The sequence below is a fragment of the Galleria mellonella genome, unplaced genomic scaffold, assembly GCF_026898425.1.
Source record: "Galleria mellonella isolate WM207_F2 unplaced genomic scaffold, CSIRO_AGI_GalMel_v1 utg803, whole genome shotgun sequence".
NCBI lineage: Eukaryota > Metazoa > Arthropoda > Insecta > Lepidoptera > Pyralidae > Galleria > Galleria mellonella.
The window spans coordinates 349185-371680 of NW_026442160.1; the positions used below are offsets into that span (position 1 = coordinate 349185).

The 22496-nt window shown below is 34.2% G+C and overlaps 1 protein-coding gene across 1 annotated transcript in view; it reads right to left on the minus strand.

Moving 5' to 3' along the window:
* LOC113522500 (uncharacterized) overlaps positions 1 to 22496 on the minus strand; it is a 93867-nt gene that overhangs the window by 59506 nt on the left and 11865 nt on the right. The window contains exon 2 of the mRNA XM_026908199.3: positions 2706 to 2890. Within this exon, the coding sequence (XP_026764000.1) occupies positions 2706 to 2890 (185 nt within the window). The remainder of the gene's footprint in view (positions 1 to 2705; positions 2891 to 22496) is intronic.

Sequence of the window (22496 nt, forward strand, 5' to 3'; positions counted from 1 at the left end):
ATAAATGAAAAAAGTATTTCGGGACGGACGTTTCTATGTTTAATTTTAAGGAAAATCATTGTAGCCACAATTTTTAGCAATTACATGGACCGTTTTTGTTTACTATGTATTTTTTTTTGTACCACGAAGGTAGCAAACAAGCATATAGCCCGACTGGTGGTAAGCGGTACTAATGCCTATGGACGCCAAAAATACTAGGAGTGTCATGTATGTTTTTTTTTCTTTTTTATACAACTTAGAATGGCAAACAAGCTGACGGCCTACCTGATGAAAAAAGGTAACCGTCACCTATACACATGAGCAGTACCATGAACATAACAGAGTATACCGTTTCGCCCATGACACTCCCCATGCGTTGCCATCCCTAAGGACTCAGGTGTTATTCCTCTGTACCCTGTAAATTCACGCCATATCCCAACCTTCAAACCGAAACACAGTCATGCAAACACAACTGTTTCACGGTAGAAACACGAATGGTACAGAGGTACCCAAGCAATCGACTTTTGTACAAAGTCTCCCTCTGGTAGGTGTCTTTATCATGAAATAATAATCATAATATTATAAATGTGAGAGTGAGTTTGTTTGCTGATAGAAAAGTTAAAGAGCCTATCTTGGTATGGATGCACAGGGATGAAGAGCATGTTTGAAGAAAGGTATTAAGTATAAATATGAACGGCTATAATAACAGAAAAAGATCTAAAAAGACATGGACGGACTGTGTGAACGATGATATGGTCAAAATGGGAGTGAATACTTTAATAACTGCGAATAGAGAAAAATTAAAGAGAAAAACACATTACGCCGTCCCCGAATAATAATTAGGATAAGTGAATTCGTTTATTAGCTCTTGGTATCTTAACGGCTCGACCAATCTTCATAAAATTTGTTATATGTAATATTTGAGACGGAGAAAGATATAGGCTACATCTTATCTCATTGAATCAACACATCCCAATTATGGAAAAAAGTCGGATAAAACTAGTCGTTTTATAATTTTGCATTATTTTTCATAGTTGCATTTATAGCGACTTCTTTCACGTGACCAATCAATCAATATATCCCATACTGATTGATTGGTAACCGCAGTTTTTTTTTTTTGATGGGTGAAAATGGTAAACTTGGTGGAGCACCAGTGAAGGGTGATAGATGAGAATGAAAACAGGCCAGTTAGCCCATCATGATGAATAACCATGGTAGTTTCCAGGGAGAACCGCGAGGAGGTCGACATGGTTGGGTATATTGCTAGCAATAGGATTCTCAGTCTTCATTACTAACAATCCCTTTCCCTGGTAACCGCAGTTAAACTTTAATGATGTTTTAAGACGGACGCTGCTGCCCATCCCTCCACCATAAACTCCCTTAATCGCCTCTTACGATACTCACGGGAAAGGAAGGGGTGGCCCATTCTATGCCGGAACCACACGGCAGGATAGGTTGAAATTCAATGTAATAATAATTATTGTTATGTACCATATTGAGTAATTCAATAACTAAATTTATATCAGTTCTACCGTCATTTGCATGTATATTATATATAAATTATATAAATAAATGGCTCCCCAATGAACAGTCGGGCATGACTAACGTCTTGATTTACATAACCAGACTAAATGTAAAATGTCACTGCGTTATTTAAACTAAGCCCAAAGCCACGAATATGTATAAATGATTATTAATATTCTCATATTGATTTATTTATATGCTTTTGTACATTCACTTATAGTCTAAATTAAAAAAAAAAAAACTAATTTGACAATTAGCTGACTCGTTTTTTTATCAGTATTCTATTTATATATATTTACGCATAAAATATATCTTGACGTATTATTTAATAAATAAAATAAGTGTTTATACATTTAAAAAGGTGCAGAATTTATAAAACAAAATAAATATAGAAATTATAAAGGGAATCACTCATAACTATTTATCACGCAAAATTGTATGAAAAAGTTGATCCGTTTTTTTCGAAGCGTTTCTAAGTAGACACTCTATCTATATAATGTAAGATATTAGATTATAACAAAATGTACACAGGCGAACTTATCCCTTAAAGGGATTTCTTCCAGTCAACCTTGAGAACCAGAGAGAAGAAATTATCTATAGGGTTTGTATATAAAGCATAATAAACAGAGCAAACTGACCTGCTTCATCCTCACCTATCATCCCTCACTGGTACCCCGCCAGCGTATACTGATAGCACAGACGGGGTTACCATTCCATTATCACTCATTAAAAATAATAATAATATACTAGCAATAATTCAGGTTGGTGGTATTTTTTGTTGAATTCATAACGTTGAAATCATAATTGATCTGATTTCATCGTCACCTATTATCTTTTACTTGTATTAATTACCACCAGAGTATTATGATAACCATATTCACCCAAAAAAAAAAAATCCCCAAGCCTATAATATAATCCCTTTTACCTCCGTTAAGTAAGTTTTTTTTTAATGGATGATAATGGAATGGTAACCTCACCCGCGCTATCGGTATACACCGGCGGGGCACCGGTGAAGGATGATAGGTGAGGATTAAGTAGGTCAGTTAGCCCATTGTGACGAATTCAACAAGAATTGTTCACGATGGTTTCCAGGGGGAACCACGTGGAGGTCGACTTAATAAGGTAAGCAATGGGGCTGTCAAACTCCAATGTTAACAATCCCTTTCCCCCCTCTGTTAAGTAAGTATAGATATTGCACATACCTTGACATCAATAAGTCTGACAGTGAACGCCGCAGCGTCTGGTGCGTTGAGTTTCAGCTGGCAGGGCGAGAGGGGCGCGGTCGACGGCGGCCGCACAAGAGCTAGCGCGAGGGCTGCGCCTGTGCCGACATTGCTCCCAACCTCCACCTCTTTCGTACGACCACATAGTAGACTAGAACTAAGCCCTGTGAACAAGACAGATTTAATATTAGGTTATAATATAAGCAGAATGAGCCACCCGTTCATTTTCCATTGGTATCGCAAGCAGTGACTATGGAAACTTAATGATCCAGGGATGGGCAGCAGCGTCTCTCTTAAAACATTACCAAGGCTCAACTACAGTTGCCAACTCGCCTGCCAGGCGTAGCAACTACCTGCAAAACCCCCGTTATGGGCTAGGCCTATGTTCAACAATCTAATGTTTCTGCTGCAAGGTGCTTGCATGTGTCAGTTGGAAGGGTATGTATAACAGTGAAATTACAAAGTATAGACGCATAACATTTTCTTCCTCAAGAACGGCAATGTGTGAGGGGTATCATGAGTATCACAGCGTATTCTATGAAGTCCATATTTCTGTAAATGTTTATAGGTGACGATTACCACTTTCCATCGGGTTTGTCATTTCAAGTTGCATAAAACAGTAGCAGTATTACGTCACAGTCCTTATGCTCTTTCGAGCTCACTTCTTAGCTGTATGATCGATTTACATACACATACATTTCCATACAGACGTCAGATGTTTATGTACGTAGTAGTGACAGTTATGGATCACGCCGTTTCTATAAGAAGTATCCGAGATGCGATTAATACTGGGGGTTTACCATGATATAGAATTCCGAATTTTCGGATTCAATTTCGCATTTTTGTTCGCACCGAAATTGACCCAGTTAATGGAGCTGAACATTGTTAATATTTTTAAACGATATGTATTATAAAATTTTAACTTCAATATTGTGTTTCGATGGGCTCCGAAAATTCGAAAAATAATTATATATTATATATTCTTTATTGCACTTGAATAATACATATAGCGATTAGGTTAACAACTTGTTAGCAAGGAAGGGCTTATCTCTGAAAGAGATCTCTTCCAGCCAACCCAGTGTAGTTAGAGAGAAAATAATTAATTGGTAATAAATAATTTAATGGTAGGCTCTCTGTTTTTAGATTTAAAAACTTTATAAAATAAAACTGCGGGAAGAGAAAGAATGGAGGTACCAGGGTAGGTTTAGATTGACCCATCTAGATTAGATTTTAAGCTTCCGCTATTGGTGTATATGTGCATATTTCGAATCATAGTAAAATATTGATCTCTAACTTAGATCTTTAATATATTGATATAATGATATCTTTTTTTATACTATATATACGGTACAGTGGTTACCATAGATGAAAAAAAAATATATCTAACTTATAGTCTTATATTTTCAATTATATATATTCCTTTACATTCATTATAGTCATTTATATATAGGTTTAGGTTCATAATAAAATTAATTCTTGATCAAAAAACAGTAATTCTGGTATTTAGAAGTACAAGTATATTTCAAGTGAAACAGGTTGCTTTTTATTACACGATGATTATCATAATATAGCCAAAACCCATCTATTTTACATTAACATCACATATTTCTCACTAATCTGTATGTGCATTATAGTAACGTGCCTGGTTAGGAAACAGAGAATAACGGAGTCTTTAAAAAAACAGTCACCAATATTAGTTCCAGCAGAAGGCATGCATTTGGCCCGGTTCACATAATGTTGCACAAAACAGTAGCGTTAGTAACTATGGGTATACTTTATTATGCATGTAATACAAATATTGCATTTTCAACCGACTTCTAAAAAAAAAGGTTGTATTTTTTATGTTTGTTACCTACCTCATAACTCCGTCAGTTGTAGAGAATACGATCCCGACTAGTTTTTTTAATCCCGGGATTTCGGGATTTGAAAAAATACCGAGATCGGGATTGATCCCGGGATTTTATGCAGTAGCAATAAAAAGTCAGTAAATTATTTTCAATCATTCTATTTTTATTTTGGTAATAGGTAATAGTTTCATATTAAGGCTAAATTAAACAAAATTATGCTTCTAATTTCGTTAAAGACTAGTATTTGCAGTTTACAAATTGCAATACATACTTACTAAAAATTAAACGTAGAGAAAATCAACTTTGTAAGACTTAGAGAAACCAAAAAAAATAATTAACAATACGTATTTTGTTTTATTCTAGAGAGATCAGTAATCATGTTTTATATTTAAAATAGACTACGTATGTATTGCAAAAATAAAATCTTAAAAATAATAATGCGTCCAATGTTTCATTTCCAAGCCTGCTTCTGAGTTTGTTAGACATATATGCAAAAGTTGAGAAAGCGCGTTCAGGCTCGATTGAAGTTGGAGGAATTGTCAATAAATATTTAGGTATAGGCTTGTTCCAAATTGTAGCCTCGAGTGGAACTTGCCTCAAGTAGATTCATTTCCTTCTTAATAATTTTATAAATGTCGTTACCTTGTTTTTCGACTACGAAATGACTCCACACAAACCATCTTTTTTGTGTCTGATAGAAAAACTTTCTTTAGACAGCGATATTTTAGTAGCCTAAAACAGAAAGAAAAATTAAGACCCCCAATAATAAAGAGGATTCAAGAAAAGAAAATAAATAAGATTAGGCTGTATGGATTTTAATCCCCTACCCTACGCCTTTCACTATGGAATAAATTTAATAAGAACAACATAATCTAGAAAATTATTAATTTAATTATTAATAATTTTCATTAAATTACTCTTTATTCACTCATAATACAACATTGTTTTTCTAATTATCACCATAATAATATAGTTTAATAATACTTACATACACACAACGCCGTGAAGACGAACTGTTGTATACATTCACACACAACGCCGTCGCAAAGTAATTCAATCAATCAGCTGTTTATCCAAGATGACCAATTAATATCAAATAGACAATAAATGCATTTCGTTTCACGCAAAAACATGAAATATATTAATTCGTAAAAATTTTTGTTAATCCCGAAAATCCCGGGATTTGTTACATAAAATCCCGAGATTTTCGGGACCGAAATTTCGACCGGGATCCCGGGATCCCGGTTTCGGGATCCCGAGATCGAATCCTCTAGTCAGTTGTAAGCCGATTTGAAAAATTCTTTTTTTATCTGAACGGATATATTTGCAAAATAGTTCCAAATAGAAAAAATATAAGAATCTGTTTAGTAGTTCAGTTTTTAAATTTAAATAACTAGTTTTGACACAATTGGTTTTTTTTGTGGAATAAGATCTTAATTATGTAAAATAATCACATCACAAAATGTACAAAGTGAAACGGAATTAATAAGTATCCTCCCATTAGGGAATTTGACTATTTTACCCAAAAAAGCATGGTGTCGAATAACAACAAAAAGTTTAGAGATTGTATGAATGGAAAACTTGAAATTTTTAACTCTCTTACTGGCCAAAATTCTGCAGACAGATCATAGTAAATCTCACTACCTTTTCTTTCTTCCAGTTCACGTGCGCAAGCGAAAATTCTATAGGACTCCCAGTAATTAGGAGAAGGAATTATTAGCTTCATTGGGAACCAGTTAATTCTTAGTAAATTCGCCACAATGAAACATCTGACTTAACTTCATTCTCAGCTAATATCCCGGCATCATAAGCCATTAAACGAAGCGGTATTATTCCACTCATTGCCTTGCCTTCCATTTGTTTGGGATCGGCGCAGTATGTTTTCTTCTTCCATAAATTCATGTCAGTTGTTATTTCTGGACTTACTCCTCTTTTATGCATATCATTTTTCACACAATTCATCCATCTTTTCTTCGGTCGTCCCTTTCCTTTACGTCCACCCACTTTTATACATTCATACTTAAGACTTAAGACTCCCTTATTGGTGCAATTTTCATTGTCATGTGTAAAAAAAAAACGCTAATTAGGTCAATTTTATATATATATATATATATTTCTAGAAAGGCGTTATATATGCCTATTGTGTCAGAGATTTCACTATACCCTTTAGACCGAAACAATAATGCACGCCTTGCTGCTTGACGGCAGTAGGTAATAGTGAACGTTTGTTAAACAAATTCACCTGTATTTACACGACTCTCAAAAGGGAAAGATTCTCAATATGCCCGAATTTGTAAACGACTTACAAATGAAGGCTCTAAATTTATCTGTTCTTTTGTGAGTACTTTAGGTAATTTTAAACTTTGTAACAATTCTGTTGTCGTTTTTGTTTATGGAGTAAAAAAACTGCTTGTTGCGAACCAAAATTTGTTTACTAAACATGATTCTATCCGTCATGTAGGACCCGACATAGAATAGGCCTTTTCTTTCCGTGGGTGTCGTAAGAGGCGACTAAGGGAGCTAATAGTGGAGGGATAGGCAGCAGCATCCCTCTCAAAACATCACTCCTTATGGACGAGGCTATGTGCAGCAGTGGATACTTAACGTTTGATACAACAAACATGATTGTATATTTTTAATATAGTGTTTATGAAATTTTCTCGAAAATATTCGTTATTTACTGTAGTGCTCTAAACAACGAGAGGTTTTGTAGCCATTTCACGCTATTTTTTGTGAAGTCAAATGTACTTATTTTATGATTAATATAATCATCATTTTTTCATAATAGTACGTCATGTGTCCATCGAATATAGGAACAATATGGTAATGAATATAATCAACCAAAAAAGAGAATATTCCTTTCGAAGGTTGGACGAGCAATACCGGCCCATTGGATACTTTTTTATACTATTTTTGTAGGATCCAAGGGTATATAGGGCAATAGGAAGACGTCACAGAAAAGGCCACTAAACCATGTTATGTCGGTTCACGTCGGAGTTTCTAAATTCAAAATTTTTGCCTGTTTCTATCTACTATTGGATATAGGTCTTCCCAAAAATGTCTTATTTAAAACGGTTTATATTTTAATCTTAAATTGAATTCTAAATATTACAATTGCAGGCGTAGTAACTATAGGAATGATACGTCGTCTGTCATTTGTATAGGCTGGGTTAATACTAGTTTATTACACCATAGATAATGTATAATAAGCCAAAAATTACATTGCGGTAATAGAGCAGGTGACGGAATATACCTGAAGGTCAGTAACAAACAAAAACATAGAACGCGGCCATTTTACTAATAATTCTAATAATGCTAACTAACAAAGCATTATCACTAATTTATAGCGTAAAAATTGTTTTGAAAATATTTACGCATAGAGTAGTTGGTATTTTAATGCTGTCTGTCAATCACAACACAACTATTTATCGTTGGCCACACGTTTGAATATAAATTCGAAATTTGACTTAGTAAACACGTTAAATACCACAACAACATTGAATAAAAACAACACATTTTTTTTTTATTTTTTAAACAAGCTTTTAGTCATCGTTATAAATGAGAAAACACTTGTACTTTTTTTTCAAATTGTAAATTCCAAATTCACGCATCACTATACTGCCTAAAGATTTAGTATGAAGCGAAATTTGACAATTTCACAGATTAAATGGAACTGCAATACAAACTGAAAACTCGCATGACCTAATCTTGAAGCCCTGACTTTCACGTGGTCCTAGAAACCATCGAGCTGAATTCCAGGTATATTCATCAAGATGGTCTAACTGACCTGCCTTTTCATTCTCACCTATCATCTCTCACTGGTGCCTCTCCAACATATACCGTTAACGCAGGCAGGCTACCATTCCAGTATCATCGTTTAATAAAAATTTTGAAGCCCCCAGGCAATTTGATGTAGGATTTTGCTGCAACTTTTTTTTCTCGCATTGCTTTGTTCCTTTACTCGCCTTTTACATTCATGAGATAAAAATCAACGATGGCACGTTGTGAAACATGACATATATTGAAATCTGATATTGATTTGAAATCAGCGTAATTCTCGATATGATTGTTTAAGTAAATAACCAAGACCGGATTCACAGACGGCGATGAAGTCATCGATCGACCGATCAGTTTAACACGAACTCGTGAATTGTCGTTATGTGGCGGTTATTCTACGGTTGTACCAAATATAACGGAGAGGCTACTCCTAGAAACTATTAAAACATACAAGTTTTTTAATGGATGATAATGAAATGGTAAATCCGCATGCACTCATGGTAGTGGGGCACCAGCGAGGGATGGTAGATGAGAATACAAGCTGGATTTTTTTTAATGGATGATAATTAAATGATAACCCCGCTTGCGATACTAGTATACATTGGCGGGGCACCAGTGAGGGATGATAAGTGAGAATGAAGTCAGATTAGTTAGTCCATCGTGATGAATATACTAGGAATTCAGCACGATGGTTTCCAGGAGGTTGACCTTATGGAGGTTGACCTTGACAGGGTATATCGCTAGCAATGGCATTAGTAGTTCGCTTTATTAACAATCAACTCATCTTGAATGAGTACATAAATTATTCTATGTTTTTTTTATATACAACTTAAAATGTCAAACAAGCTAACGGCCCACCTGATGGAAAGTGGTAAACGTCGCCTATAGACATGAGCAGTACCATGGACATAAGATATAGTACATAACATACATAACATAAGAGTATACTGTTTCGTCCATGATACCCTCCATGCGTTGCCATTCTTGAGGACTGAGGTGTTATTCCTCTGTACCCTGTAACTTCACGCCATATCAAACCGAAACCTTCAAACGAAACTTCAAACCGAAACACAGCCATGCAAACACAATTGCTTAACGGTAGAAACACGAATGGGACAGAGGTATCCAAGAAATCGACTTTTGTACAAAGTCTCCCTCTGTACTAAGTTAGGATAACCTAGCTGTGTATGAAATTTCATTCAATCTGTTCTGTAATTTTTGCGTGAAAGAGTAACAAATATCCATCCATCTTTACTAACTTTTGCATTTATAATATTAATAAAATGCATAAACTGTGAAGGAAATTGATAGAAACTCAGGAAGTATATCTAGAATTACACTGAAATGTTATCATATATTTTTTATTAGTAATGCGAGATACCTCTATGCGCGCATAACGGACATCCGCTACAGGGGTACGCAATGTAGTTACGTCATCCGTTGTTGCTTAGTAACAATAAAAAAAATACTTCTTGAGCAAATTAGGAATAAAGGTATTACTAACTGTACCCTGTGGCTTTAACTGCGTAAATTAATACATAAAATATTCTATTAGTGTACCAAATTTCGTTCAAATGCGTTCTGATCATAAGTGACTACCGCCGCCCATGATCACCCACAACACTAACGGCATTGCAGGTGTGCTGCCGGCCTTTTAAAAAGGAATATGCTCTTTTTTTGAAGGTTATGATTTTTTTTTTTTTTTAGTGAATTATGATACTAAGAATAATAATATTCATATATAATATTTTCTAAAAATTCAATATTGTTTATTTTAATGAAAGGAGACGTCGGTAGGGGCCGCCTTAGACGGATGTATGTTGACCAAATAAGGGACTTACTGAAGAAGGGCCAAATTAAAACTACCCGTAACCGATCAGCGTGTATCTAAAGATTAATGAATGTAGAGGAAGCGAAAGAGGTCTTTTTGAATCGAAGCATTTGGCGTTCCATTATTTCTTGTTACCCTAATGGGAGACAGGCGTGACAAATGCATTTGTATGTTTGTATGTAATCCATTTATATTTTTTTTTTATACCACTGAGGTAGTAAACAAGCATATAGTCTGATGGTAAGCGGTTACCGTAGCCTATTTTAATTAAAAAAAAACACAAAAATGAAGTTAGAACAGAAAATTGTATTTTCGTCATAAATAATAAAAAAAAATGTGTTTTTCCTTTCCCATACACTCGTAATCATTGGAAAAAATATATTAATGAGAGTAATGAATGAATATCTAAATGAAATTATTTGCACAAGACGTCACTAACGAACAGGTGTTATTATGGAGAATACGTAGTGTAAATAATGCAAATAATATATGCTTATATTAAACACACGTTCTACCTAGAGAATAGATATTTTTCAACCGATTTCAAAAAGGAGAAGATTTTCAATTCGATTGTATTTTTTCTTATGTTTCTTACCTCACAATTCAGTTGTAAACCGATTTGGTAACTTCTTTTTTTTTTTGTCTAAAATGATATGCTTATGAATATTATTACTGCCCATAGAATTTTTATCAAACACGATTAAATAATTTAGTTTTAAAATCTAAGTAACCGGGCTTGTCACAATTTAAATAGTTTTTTTTTTGGGTAATTTGTGTGTTATTTAGAACGTGTGTTTTTTAATTATTCTTTGACAGTTGTGTAAAAAAAAATATGGAATAAAAGTTTCAAATTTAATAATAAATTGTAGAGTTTAACCCTACTTTGCATGATTATTTTTATTTGTGAAATTCATGTTCAAAATTAATGGAAAAATGGTCAAAAAAATAAATTTGACAGCTATATTTTTTTTTTTCTGCAATAGACATTAAAAAGGTATCCAGACACGATCAACTTAAAGTGAAATTGTTCTTTTATATAATTTTTGGGCATTCAATGTTATGATGGAAATTTCCACCATTATGCAAAGAAGGGTTAATACTCTTTGGAATCAACTATACGTATGAATGAATTACTTCATCTGAGGAATCAACACAACTCCTGTAATATTCTGTTAGCCTAGTATTTACTCGACGTAAACACATAGTTAACGCACACGTAGAAGACTCATAATGAAGATAGATACAATGTTAAATCAGTTTCACGTAATATGCCCGTTATACGTGAACTCACAATAAAGCCTCACATACATCGCTCAATCTATTTTTAACGTGGACAAGTCACCTTGCGCAAGTCTTAACATAGTGTGTAGTTGCTCAGTGCGAACACGTACCCACTACCATGTCTGCATAACATAATGACGTATGTTGTTTTATGTTTAAACTTAGTTAACAGGTAGTTCACCTATGCGCTAACTTTTTTAATTAAATGAGCAAAGTAAACATGATCCTACCATAGATTCGACTGATAAATAAAAGCTGTGTGTCTAAAACAACAAATAACAACCACCTTAGTGGCGGCACCACAGATATGTATAGAAATTGATACACTTTTCGTGTCAATTTTCATCTGATTTCAAAAAGGTTTTCAATTCGATTATTTTTTATGTTTGTTACTATTAATAAAATAACTCTTTGGAAAATTATTTTTTATCTGAAAGGTTAGACTTACAGATTTGTATCATAGAAATCTTATCAAAATCGATTCAGTATGAATGATTGAATGAGTATATGGTACTTTATTTGCATTATACAATATAGGAAATAAACAAGGCAATATACAAACACAACGATACAATTGTATAAGTACAATAGTTTAGTTTTTAGATCAAAATAAATAGTTTTGTCACATTTAAAGTCAGTTTTTTTGTGAGACACTATCTTTAATTATTAGATCCAAATTAGGTGTAACAGAATCTATATGAATTTTTATTTTTGGAGATATATTTTTATACAATTTAAAATGGCGAAAAAACAGACGGCCCACCAGATGGAAAGTGGCAACCGTCGCCTATAGACATGAGCAGTACCATGGACATAACAGAGTATACTGTTTCGCTCATGATACCCCCCCCCCCCCATGCGTTGCCATTCTTGAGGATCCGGGTGTTATTCCTCTGTACCCTGTAAATTCACTGCCATACCCTACCTTTCAAACCGAAACACAGCCATGCAAACACAACTGCTTCACGGTAGAAACACAAACGGCTCAGAGGTACCTAAAAAACGACTTGTACAATGTCTCCGTCTGGTAAAATATTGAATATAGAATTAATATAAATAGCATTATAAAGAGAAGAGTACGTCTTTCTGCAGATAATTAGAAAAAATATTGATTTATTTACTCGTTCAATTGTTTAGATCTATCTTTACACACTCGAACTCACGTACACATTAAGATAACAAATTGAGTCTCCTTTCTGGCATGCGCATGAGTTGGTCTAAGTCACTTGTCAAATGGACTTTTACTAATTATGTTTTAGTTTAGTATATTTTATGACAATTATCGACAGTCACTCAAACTATCATAACATTGAATTTTCAAAAAATTAACCCTTTGTTCATAAAAACTAAAATCTTCTATAAATATATTTTACCTATTACACTTTTTTTTTAATGAGTGAAGATGGAATGGCAACCCCACCTGCGCTGTCGGTATACGCTGGCGGGGTACCAGTGAAGGGTGACAGGTGAGGATGAAGGCAGATCAGTTGGCCCATAGTGACTAATTGAACAAGAATTAACCACTACGGTTTCCAGGGAGAACCGCGTGGAGGTCGACCTAGTAGGGTCTATTGCTAGCAATGAGGCTGTTAAATGTCATTACTAACAATCCCTTTCCCCCTATTACACTGCTTTGTCACTTTCTATCAAATTTAGAATTGAAACTAAAAAGAAAGAGACAAAATAGTACAATGGCTAAAATATGAATGGTGTTACATTTTTATCAGTAAGGGAGTTAGATTATTATTTAAAGAAACAAATGTAACTTACTATCATTTACTACTTTCTTAATTAATAAAGGAAAACAAGTTTACAGACTGTCTGATGGTAAACGGTCACTGTGATCCATGGACGCCTGCAACACCAGGGGTATCACGTTATGCATCACATCTCAAAATAACTTTTGTACTTAGAAATATTACCGAATTAAGATGTTCTTTGTGATACCTTTAAAATTGTATCCCTTCTAGCAATTAGTAGCGATTAACTATGCTTTAATTTTATATCACTCGCGTATCGCATCATAAATATTTAAATTACTATATTAGTGGGAAGACCAACTCAAAAAAAACACAACAATAGCTGTAGACAAGACAAAATGGAGAGAGATGGAGGAGGCCTATCGTCGAAAGGTGCTAAAGTATTTGAGAAAAAACTAAAATAACATAAATAAATAATTGTAGATAACAAAAACAAATGTATATTAAGTTGGTATGAATAAAAAGTATACAATGTTATTATTAGGTAAATAAACGGTTTTTTATACTATATGACTGTCCTTTAACGCAGTGTCCAGGTTGGCGAATCCTGTCATCACAATGGCAACCCAAATCCTGTCCTTTGTGTTCTTCATTTTGCACATAGGGATACCTGAATAAAGCAACCAACTGTTCCGTAGAAGTTGCTTAGTTCTGGTCAAAATATATTTAGATTGCCAACTAACTCGAAAGAAGTCTAATTTCATTTAAAATCGCTCGCATATCGCATTTCTATGTATTAACAAACTCATTAAAATTTAAATTATTATAATAATATAGACAACAAATCGATACTTAATCAAATATCAATCGATTGGTACCTTGACGATTTGCCAACTTAGTGCATCATCGCCATTGTTATATTGCCACGAGGTTGATGCACTTATTATGCAGAACACTTTATGATTGATTAGAAATAAAATTATATATTATTTATTTATTTATTTATTTATTTATACTTTTGCAAACATTAAAATATGTCTACAGAAGGGACTCGATGCCTGATGGCATTCTCTACTAGTCAAATTTACCAGTTAAATTATTTTTAATAAAAATAAATACTAATAATAAATGGAGGTGCATTGATTATTACATTATTAATTGCACAAGGTGAACAATTAATGGATGATGTGATGATGATGGATTACTAGCTGAAACTCCGGGATTTACTCGCAAGAATTGGACTAAAAACTATCCTTTCTATGTTCTAATTATAATATAATACCCCTGGTATTACGCGTTATTGCAGGCGTTCATAGGCTACGGTAAACGCTCACGAGCAGGTTGGCCGTATGCTTGTTTGCAACCTCAGTGGTATAAAAAACTTTTTAAATATATTCGATGAGTTGATAAACCTAATCCGATAGGTAACTAACTAGCAATACTGTAAACGGTCAATGTAACTATATGTACAAATAGTAAACAAAGCACGTCTGTCCGACCATGCATATACGTACAGGCATCTCAATGACTGTTTATTTATCTCATTAAAATGAGAATTTAAATAAAAATGCACCATGACTATTCATGACAGTTGAATATAAACTATTCAAGGATTAATGAAGATTGGATTGGACATTCTATAAATATATATTTAAAACTAAATATAATTTCATTTAAAATATATAAAAAAAAATATTAAAAAATATTATAGCTGTAGGCCGTGTGGTCACAGCACTGAATAGGCTACGCCTTCCTTTAGCGTGTAGATGTTGTAAGAGGCTAAGGAAGGGCAAGGGATGGCAGCAGCGTCCCTTTTTGAAGCTTTGTAGCCTAATTGCGTTTGAAAATCCGCCTGCCAAACTTGGTTAGTAAAAATCCCTGAAAAGAGGGAGGATTATCTTCAACAGTGGACAGTTAAAGACTGTTATGATGATGATGATAACGGCGATCATCATCATCATCCCATCATCCCTAGTGTTAAGTTACAATAATTATTATTTTATATTAGTATTATTATATATTAAGTACGAGTATATACCCATATATATATATAGTTAATATGCAATATATATTATATAATATTATAATTAATTTATTTATTATTATACTTCTGTTATCTTTAAATGAACTATGAATACATATAGCCATTTACGTTTCCCTGTTATCTCATTTGAACGATTGAAACAAGAATGTTTGAATCATTCATTAGCTTCAATAATAAATTGCTTGCAATTAAGAAACTGTTCAGCAATAAATATGATCGTTAAGATAAACTAAATAAGTTAATATGTAGAGTAATCTATTTATATCAAATAAGATACAGGATTTTCTGGAATCTTACTAATTAATATAATTAGAACGCAATTGCAACTTGCCCTGTTTTCGCATAACTTTTATTTAATTAAATACAGAGCGAGACTTTGTACAAAAGTCGTTTGCCTGCGCACCTCTGTCCCATTCGTGTTTCAACCGTGAAGCAGTTGTGTTTGCATGGCTGTTTCGGTTTGAAGGATGAGATATGGCAGTGAATTTACAGGGTACAGAGGAATAACACCCGAGTCCTCAAAAATGGCAACGTATATCATGGGCGAAACAGTATACTCTGTTATGTCCATGGTACTGCTCATATCTATAAGCGACGGTTACCACTTTCCATCAGTTGAGCCGTCAGATATGCATAAATAAATACAGAAAGCTGATAGCTAGATAGTTTAACCATTCATACTCATCGTTAACTGTCCACCTCTGAATATGGTCTCCTGCTTGGCAACTTTTACTAGTAGTAAGTTGGCAAGCACAATTAGGCATTGGTGATGTTTTAAGAGGGACGCTGCTGCCCATCCCTTTACCATTTCGTTCCCTTAGTCGTGTCTTATGACACCCACGGGAGAGGAAGGAGTGCTCCATTCTATGCCGGGACCACATGGCAGGAAACAAAAAACTTGCTTTTCTATTTATTTTTGATAGGTAAATAATTAGTTGTGCATGTACGTGAAGAGGAAACAAAATTTACAGTCATTATCGCTCTTCTATAATTTCTCAGTAAACCACATTTGTTCGGAGAATATTATGCAAATTATTTCTACATAAATAATATACCGATATTATAATGAAAATGCGCATGCAGTCACATAATTCGAAGAACTGATAACCAGAAAAAGTGTACCATTGTCGATTATCTACGTGGAAATGTAACAATACAGTAATCTCCAGGACCAGCATGTTTAGAATGAACGATTGTTGGAAATGGCAACAATATAGTATGACAATAATTATATTTTTATGGCAAGATATTCCCTTTTTTCCGGTCTATTTTTCTACTTATTCTATATTTATTATAATTACCTATATTCGTTATTGTTAGTTTCTGATTTCTCTTTGATTAGAAATCTTATCAAAATCGGCTCAGTGGTGTAGTTTTTAAATAAAAATAACTGGTTTTTTCAATTAGTGATTTTTCAACCACCTTCAAAAAGATGGAAGTTCTCAATTTGATGGTATTTTTTTATGTTGACTACCTCATTTATAAACCGATTTGGAATATTTTTTTCTTATCTGAAGGATATACTTTCAAATTCGTCCCATAGGAATTTCATCAAAATTAGTTTTGTAGTAAAGTTTCTAAATAAGATTTACTGGATTTGCCACGACTGAAATTGGATATTTTTTTATGAAACCGAATTTAAATTTATTTTTAATTTTCGATATTCTATATTGAATCGATAATCGGTGTTTTGTAAATTTTATATATTTATTTTTATAACTTTATATTCTTTATTGCAGTTGTAATTTACATTGTTAATGCATTTATCAATATTGTGAGCAAGGGTGGACTTATCTCTAACAGAGATAGATCTCTTCCAGTCAACCCAATTATTTATTTATTTAATTCTTTATTGTACACACCAGTTATAAGAATATGACAGAGGTAATCAAATGTACAAAGGCGAGCTTAATCATCATCATCATCATTTCACCCATTATCCGTACACTGCTGTACTGCCATAGGGAACGGTCCTGAACCACCTGCATCCACTGACACTTTTTTTATACAACTTAGAATGGCAAACAAGCTGACGGCCTACCTGATGGAAAGTGGTAACCGTCGCCTATAGACATGAGCGGTACCATGGACATAACAGAGTATACTGTTTCGCCCATGATACCTCCCATGCGTTGCCATTCCTGAGGACTCAGGTGTTATTCCTCTGTACCCTGTAAATTCACGCCATATCCCACCCTTCAAACCGAAACACAACCGTGCAAACTTGTAAACTTTACTAATGATGAATTGATTTGCTTGATATAACTAACTGCTCGGTAAGGTCATTTTGGGTCTTGTATGACATTGACATTGGTAATGACGCGGCGTGTTGGAGTCGCCGCTTTTCAACACTTGTTGTCCGCAGACAAGGTCAGCTGTTTAGGAGAATGCAGGCATGTAAAAACAATATTAGAATTAATACAAAATACGAGTGATTTACTTCCACATACATATATACTATACCATAACAGTCGGGGGGAGAAGGGATTGTTAGTAATTAGGCTTAACAACCGCATTGCTAGCAATATACCTTATCAGGTCGACCTTCACGCGGTTCCCCCTGGAAACCATGATGACTGATTGATTTATTGTTGGATTCGCCACAATGGGCTAACTGACCTGCTTCACCCTCACCTATCATCTCTCACTGGTGCCCCGTCAGTGTATACCGTTAGCGTAAATGGGGTTACCGTTCCATTATCATCCATTAAAAAATATAGCAAACGTTAATTGCCCACTGCTGAACATAGGTCTCCCACTATTGGGAGCTTTTTCCAGTAGTTCCCACGCTTGGCAGGCGGATTGGCGACCGCTATCAAGCTTTGGTGGTGTTTTAAGAGGGACACCGCTGCTCGTCCCTCGGCTGTTAAGTTCTCTTAGTTGCCTCTTACGACAACCACGGGAAAGGAAGAGATGACCTATTCTATGCCGAGACTATACGGCGAATTAACACTATTGTAATTAATACAAACTAGTTTTTTTTATGGTGAAAATGGAATGGCAAACCTGCGTGCGCTAACGGTATACGCTGGTGGGGCACCAGTGAAAGGTGATAGATGACAATGAAAACAAGCCAGTTAGCCCATCATCGGAAATTAATCATGATAGTTCCCAGGGGCGACCGCATGGAGGTCGACCAGGTTGGGTATATTGGTAGCAATGAGATTCCCAATCTTCATTACTAACAATTCCTTTCCCAAGATACAAACTATATATAATCACTTGTATTGTCAACGTCATACAGATATTTAATGTTCGAACTATGTTTACGTCAATGTACATCAAAATTAGCTCAGCAGTTAGCTGTGAAATGGAACAAACAAAGAAATTTAAGTACTTCCGTATTGTAAATGGTGCTATAGGCAATGGTTACTATTTTCCATCACAGGGCCGTTAGCTTAATTGCCACAATTATATTAAAATTTTGTTCCAAAAAAAGAACTTCGACTACAATCGTGGCAAAACCAGTTGTTTTGATTTAAGAACTAAAATTAGTGAACCGATTTTGATCTGATTTCTATGGGACCAATTGGAAGTTATATCCTTTCAGATAAAAAAAAATCCAAATCGGTTTATTGTAAACGGAATTATGAAGTAACAAACATATAAAAATTACAACAAAAAGTATTGAAACTTTCCTACTTTTTGAAGTCTGTTGAAAACGTTAAACGTCTTGTTAACTTATTTTCAGTTATTGAACTGTTTTGTCTTATTCTTCTGTGTTAAATTCTTAATTTGAGTAAAAGAGACAAAAGAGTGTAATTGTTTAAATAGATTTTAGTTTTTATGAATAAAGGGGCTAAAAATAGTACCTGCGTCTCTTTCTATGACATTATGAATAATACTGGCCACTTAATCTTTTTTTATATTTATGCATTTTGTATTAAGCAGGTACACAGATTAAGAACAATACTTGGTATTCTTTATCTACGGTTAAGTAATATCCAATATCTTTGGTGTTGTGCGATCGAAAGTACTTTTCTTAATCTAAGGAATTCACTTAGACATTTCATTTATATGATAATGAACTATTTTGTAGAATGCTTTTAAGTCCCTACTCACATTATGAGTAGGTGAAGTTGTAAAAATTTTAAAATACGCATATTTACGGTTGAAGAAACGGTACCGGCAAAGCATTCGTTTCCGCGTCAACAACTGGGACGAGAAACGGTCGACCTCGGTCCCGTGGTGCATTGACAAGGTATCCGAGATATAACCAACACATGGGAACAGACCCACCTCGATACCACAAGGGAACCTATATTCTAGATCGTAATATAATATTTATCTTATAAAACAATTGAACAAAATTTAACAATACAAAAGTGGTATTTTGAGAGTAAACGTCAAAGAGAACTCCGTTACTATTATTTATCAGGTACGCCATTAGCTTGTTTAATTGCTAATAGAAATACTGAAAATACTACATTAATAGATATTGTCAAATACAGCAAAATTGTCATCACCATATCATCATACCAGCCGTTAATTGTTCACTGCTGAACGTAAGCCTCCCCCTATTGGTGGGTTTTGCGCGTAGTTGCCACGCTTAGCAGGCTGGTTGGCAACTGTAGTTAGGCTTTGGTAATATTTAAAGAGGGACGTTGCTGCCCATCTCTCGACAGTTAAGTTCCCTTAGTCGCCACTTACGACAACCGTAGGCTACACAACATTGAACAACAATATATATATATATATATATATATATATATATATATATATATATATATATATATATATAATATCTTTAAAATAAAAATTTTGTAAATTTATGTGTTTCTTTTTTATGTCACTGCAAGTAACAACCTAACGTGTAATTTAACTTGAAAATAACACACACAAACATCGTGTTAGTTCCGTGCCAGTCGCAATGACTAGTTGAATTTAATTTCAGCATGATATAATAGTGGATTTCTCGCCAATTTACTTTATACATTGGGCTTCCTTTAAAGGTCAGTCTATTTTTTTTATACAACTTAGAATGGCAAACAAGCTGGCGGCTCACCTGATGGAAAGTGGTAACCGTCGCCTATAGACATGAGCAGTACCATGGACATAACAGAGTATACTGTTTTTGCCCCCATGCGTTGCCATTCCTGAGGACTCGGGTGTTATTCCTCTATACCTTGTAAATTCACGCCATATCCCACCCTTCAAACCGAAACACAGCCATGCAAACACAACTGCTTCACGGTAGAAACACGAATGGAACAAAGGTACCGAAGCAATCGATTTTTGTACAAAGTTTCCCTCTGGTGATCATTAATCATAGTAAGAAATAAAAAAACATTAAAATCAAATAGTCATGATGACATAGATTACAATATCATTGATGAAAACTTTTTTGATCTTGAAACTTGGACATCAATTTAAAATGTTAAGGTCCAGACGCCTAAATGCCAAAATTGCAGAATTATTTCACAACTTCCAAAAGGTGTGATCAATTTTTAAAATTGCTGATTTAGGTTATTTCGAATCGACCGAACAAATTTCGTGAAAAAAAATACCATAAAATAGGTACAAGCACAGAGATTAATTTGGTTTGATAACAGAATTTTCCATCATCGGAGAGTTCTTACTGTACCTATACAAAACTATACACAAAGCTTGTTATGGGCCAAGTCAAGATAGACCACCATATATGACGATAAAATGACGAAAAATATTTTAGTAGGTAAAATTGGAAAGCAAAAGAGGAAGAACAAGAAACACCAAAAAACAACTACATGGAACAGATAAAGTAAAAGTTAAGGATTATAGGCATATTTAAGAAAACCTGGTGAGCAGTACCCAACCTCGGAATACAAGCGCAACTTTTAACTACAAACAAGGACATATTTAAAAATACATAATGTACCTCCCATGAAAATGCTCTTAAATACACTACCGCTAAGTGTCATGTTACGCAGGAAGTTCAAGAATATGATCTAAGAGAAAAAGCCCGTTTGGAGAAACATTCACGCATTTTAAATGCCCTAACAAGAGGAAACTTTTAACTTTAAAAAATATATAATACTGAGCCACGAAGCTCTCCAGATATAGGTCTCATTGAATTATCATTTGTCTTCCTGCTTTGTTATTATTCCAAATGAAACCAACCTTCAAATTAAAGAAGTCAATTGGACGAAAAATCAAAGCAATAAATTATCGGAGGTCAATTTATTTTTAGGTACTAACTACGTTGCTAACAACGTACAAGTAGCGTATGAAGTAAACATGTTTAAAGAAGAAATTAAATTGTAATTAAATATGTTACATTAATTTGATAATTATAATAGATGTGACGGCGATATATTAATTGGCATAGATGAAATACCAAATTTTATAACGATTGGTTGGGTCGTTAAGGCGCCGTTAATAATACGAGTAAAAAAATTCCTTTCACATTTTTAATATCAATAATCATCATCATCATATCAGCTTTTGTCTGTCCACTGCTGAATATAGGCCTACCCCACAGACTGCCATAATTTACGGTCCTAGCCTATCCGCATCCACCAAGTCCCTGCAATGCATTTGAGGTCGTCACTCCATTCTACATTGTGTTAGCCCGTACGAAGTCACCACTCAAGAACGTATCTTCCCCATCGATTCTAAGTTCTTCGAACTATATGACTAGCCCATTACCATTTCACCTTGTTTATCTTTCGGACGATGTGGATCATTTTAATTCTTATGCGGATTTTAATAGGTATAAATAAACTTTATCAAAAAATAATGAACTTTTTTTTTAAACAAGTAATTGTAAATAAAGCTATTGGAGCACTTGATGGAAAATGTTAACCGTCACATATAGATATGAATGGTAAAATAGCTATAACAAATAAAATTTTGATCCATGGTACCTCTCATGAATTGCCATTCCTGTTAGGGAACCAATAATTCCTTCTAAAACTTCTCCCCTATTCATATTGCACCACTACAAGAACCCTCTGTTACACGCAATGTGAATATTAGTTTGACAAAAATAAACTTGCGACATGTACTGTTATGATAAAAGACAATATTTCGTAAAATAGAAAAAAATTGTGTTCTAGGACTGAAGAAAATGCAGCAGAAGAAATCCAGTAAGTCCTTATCCTTTCCCTCTATGTGTTTTTCGGGTTTATAGAATACGAAAACACTTGATATAAATAAAACGATTCCTAATAACTAAAATGATACGCTAAATAAACCAAACATCGCAACAGTTTATTTTTGTAGAATTGTACGTAATTGGTACACAAAAACTCCTTGGCAATAGAAATATGTCTCCGGATAAACGCCAGACAATCTGTCTGCACAGTACGT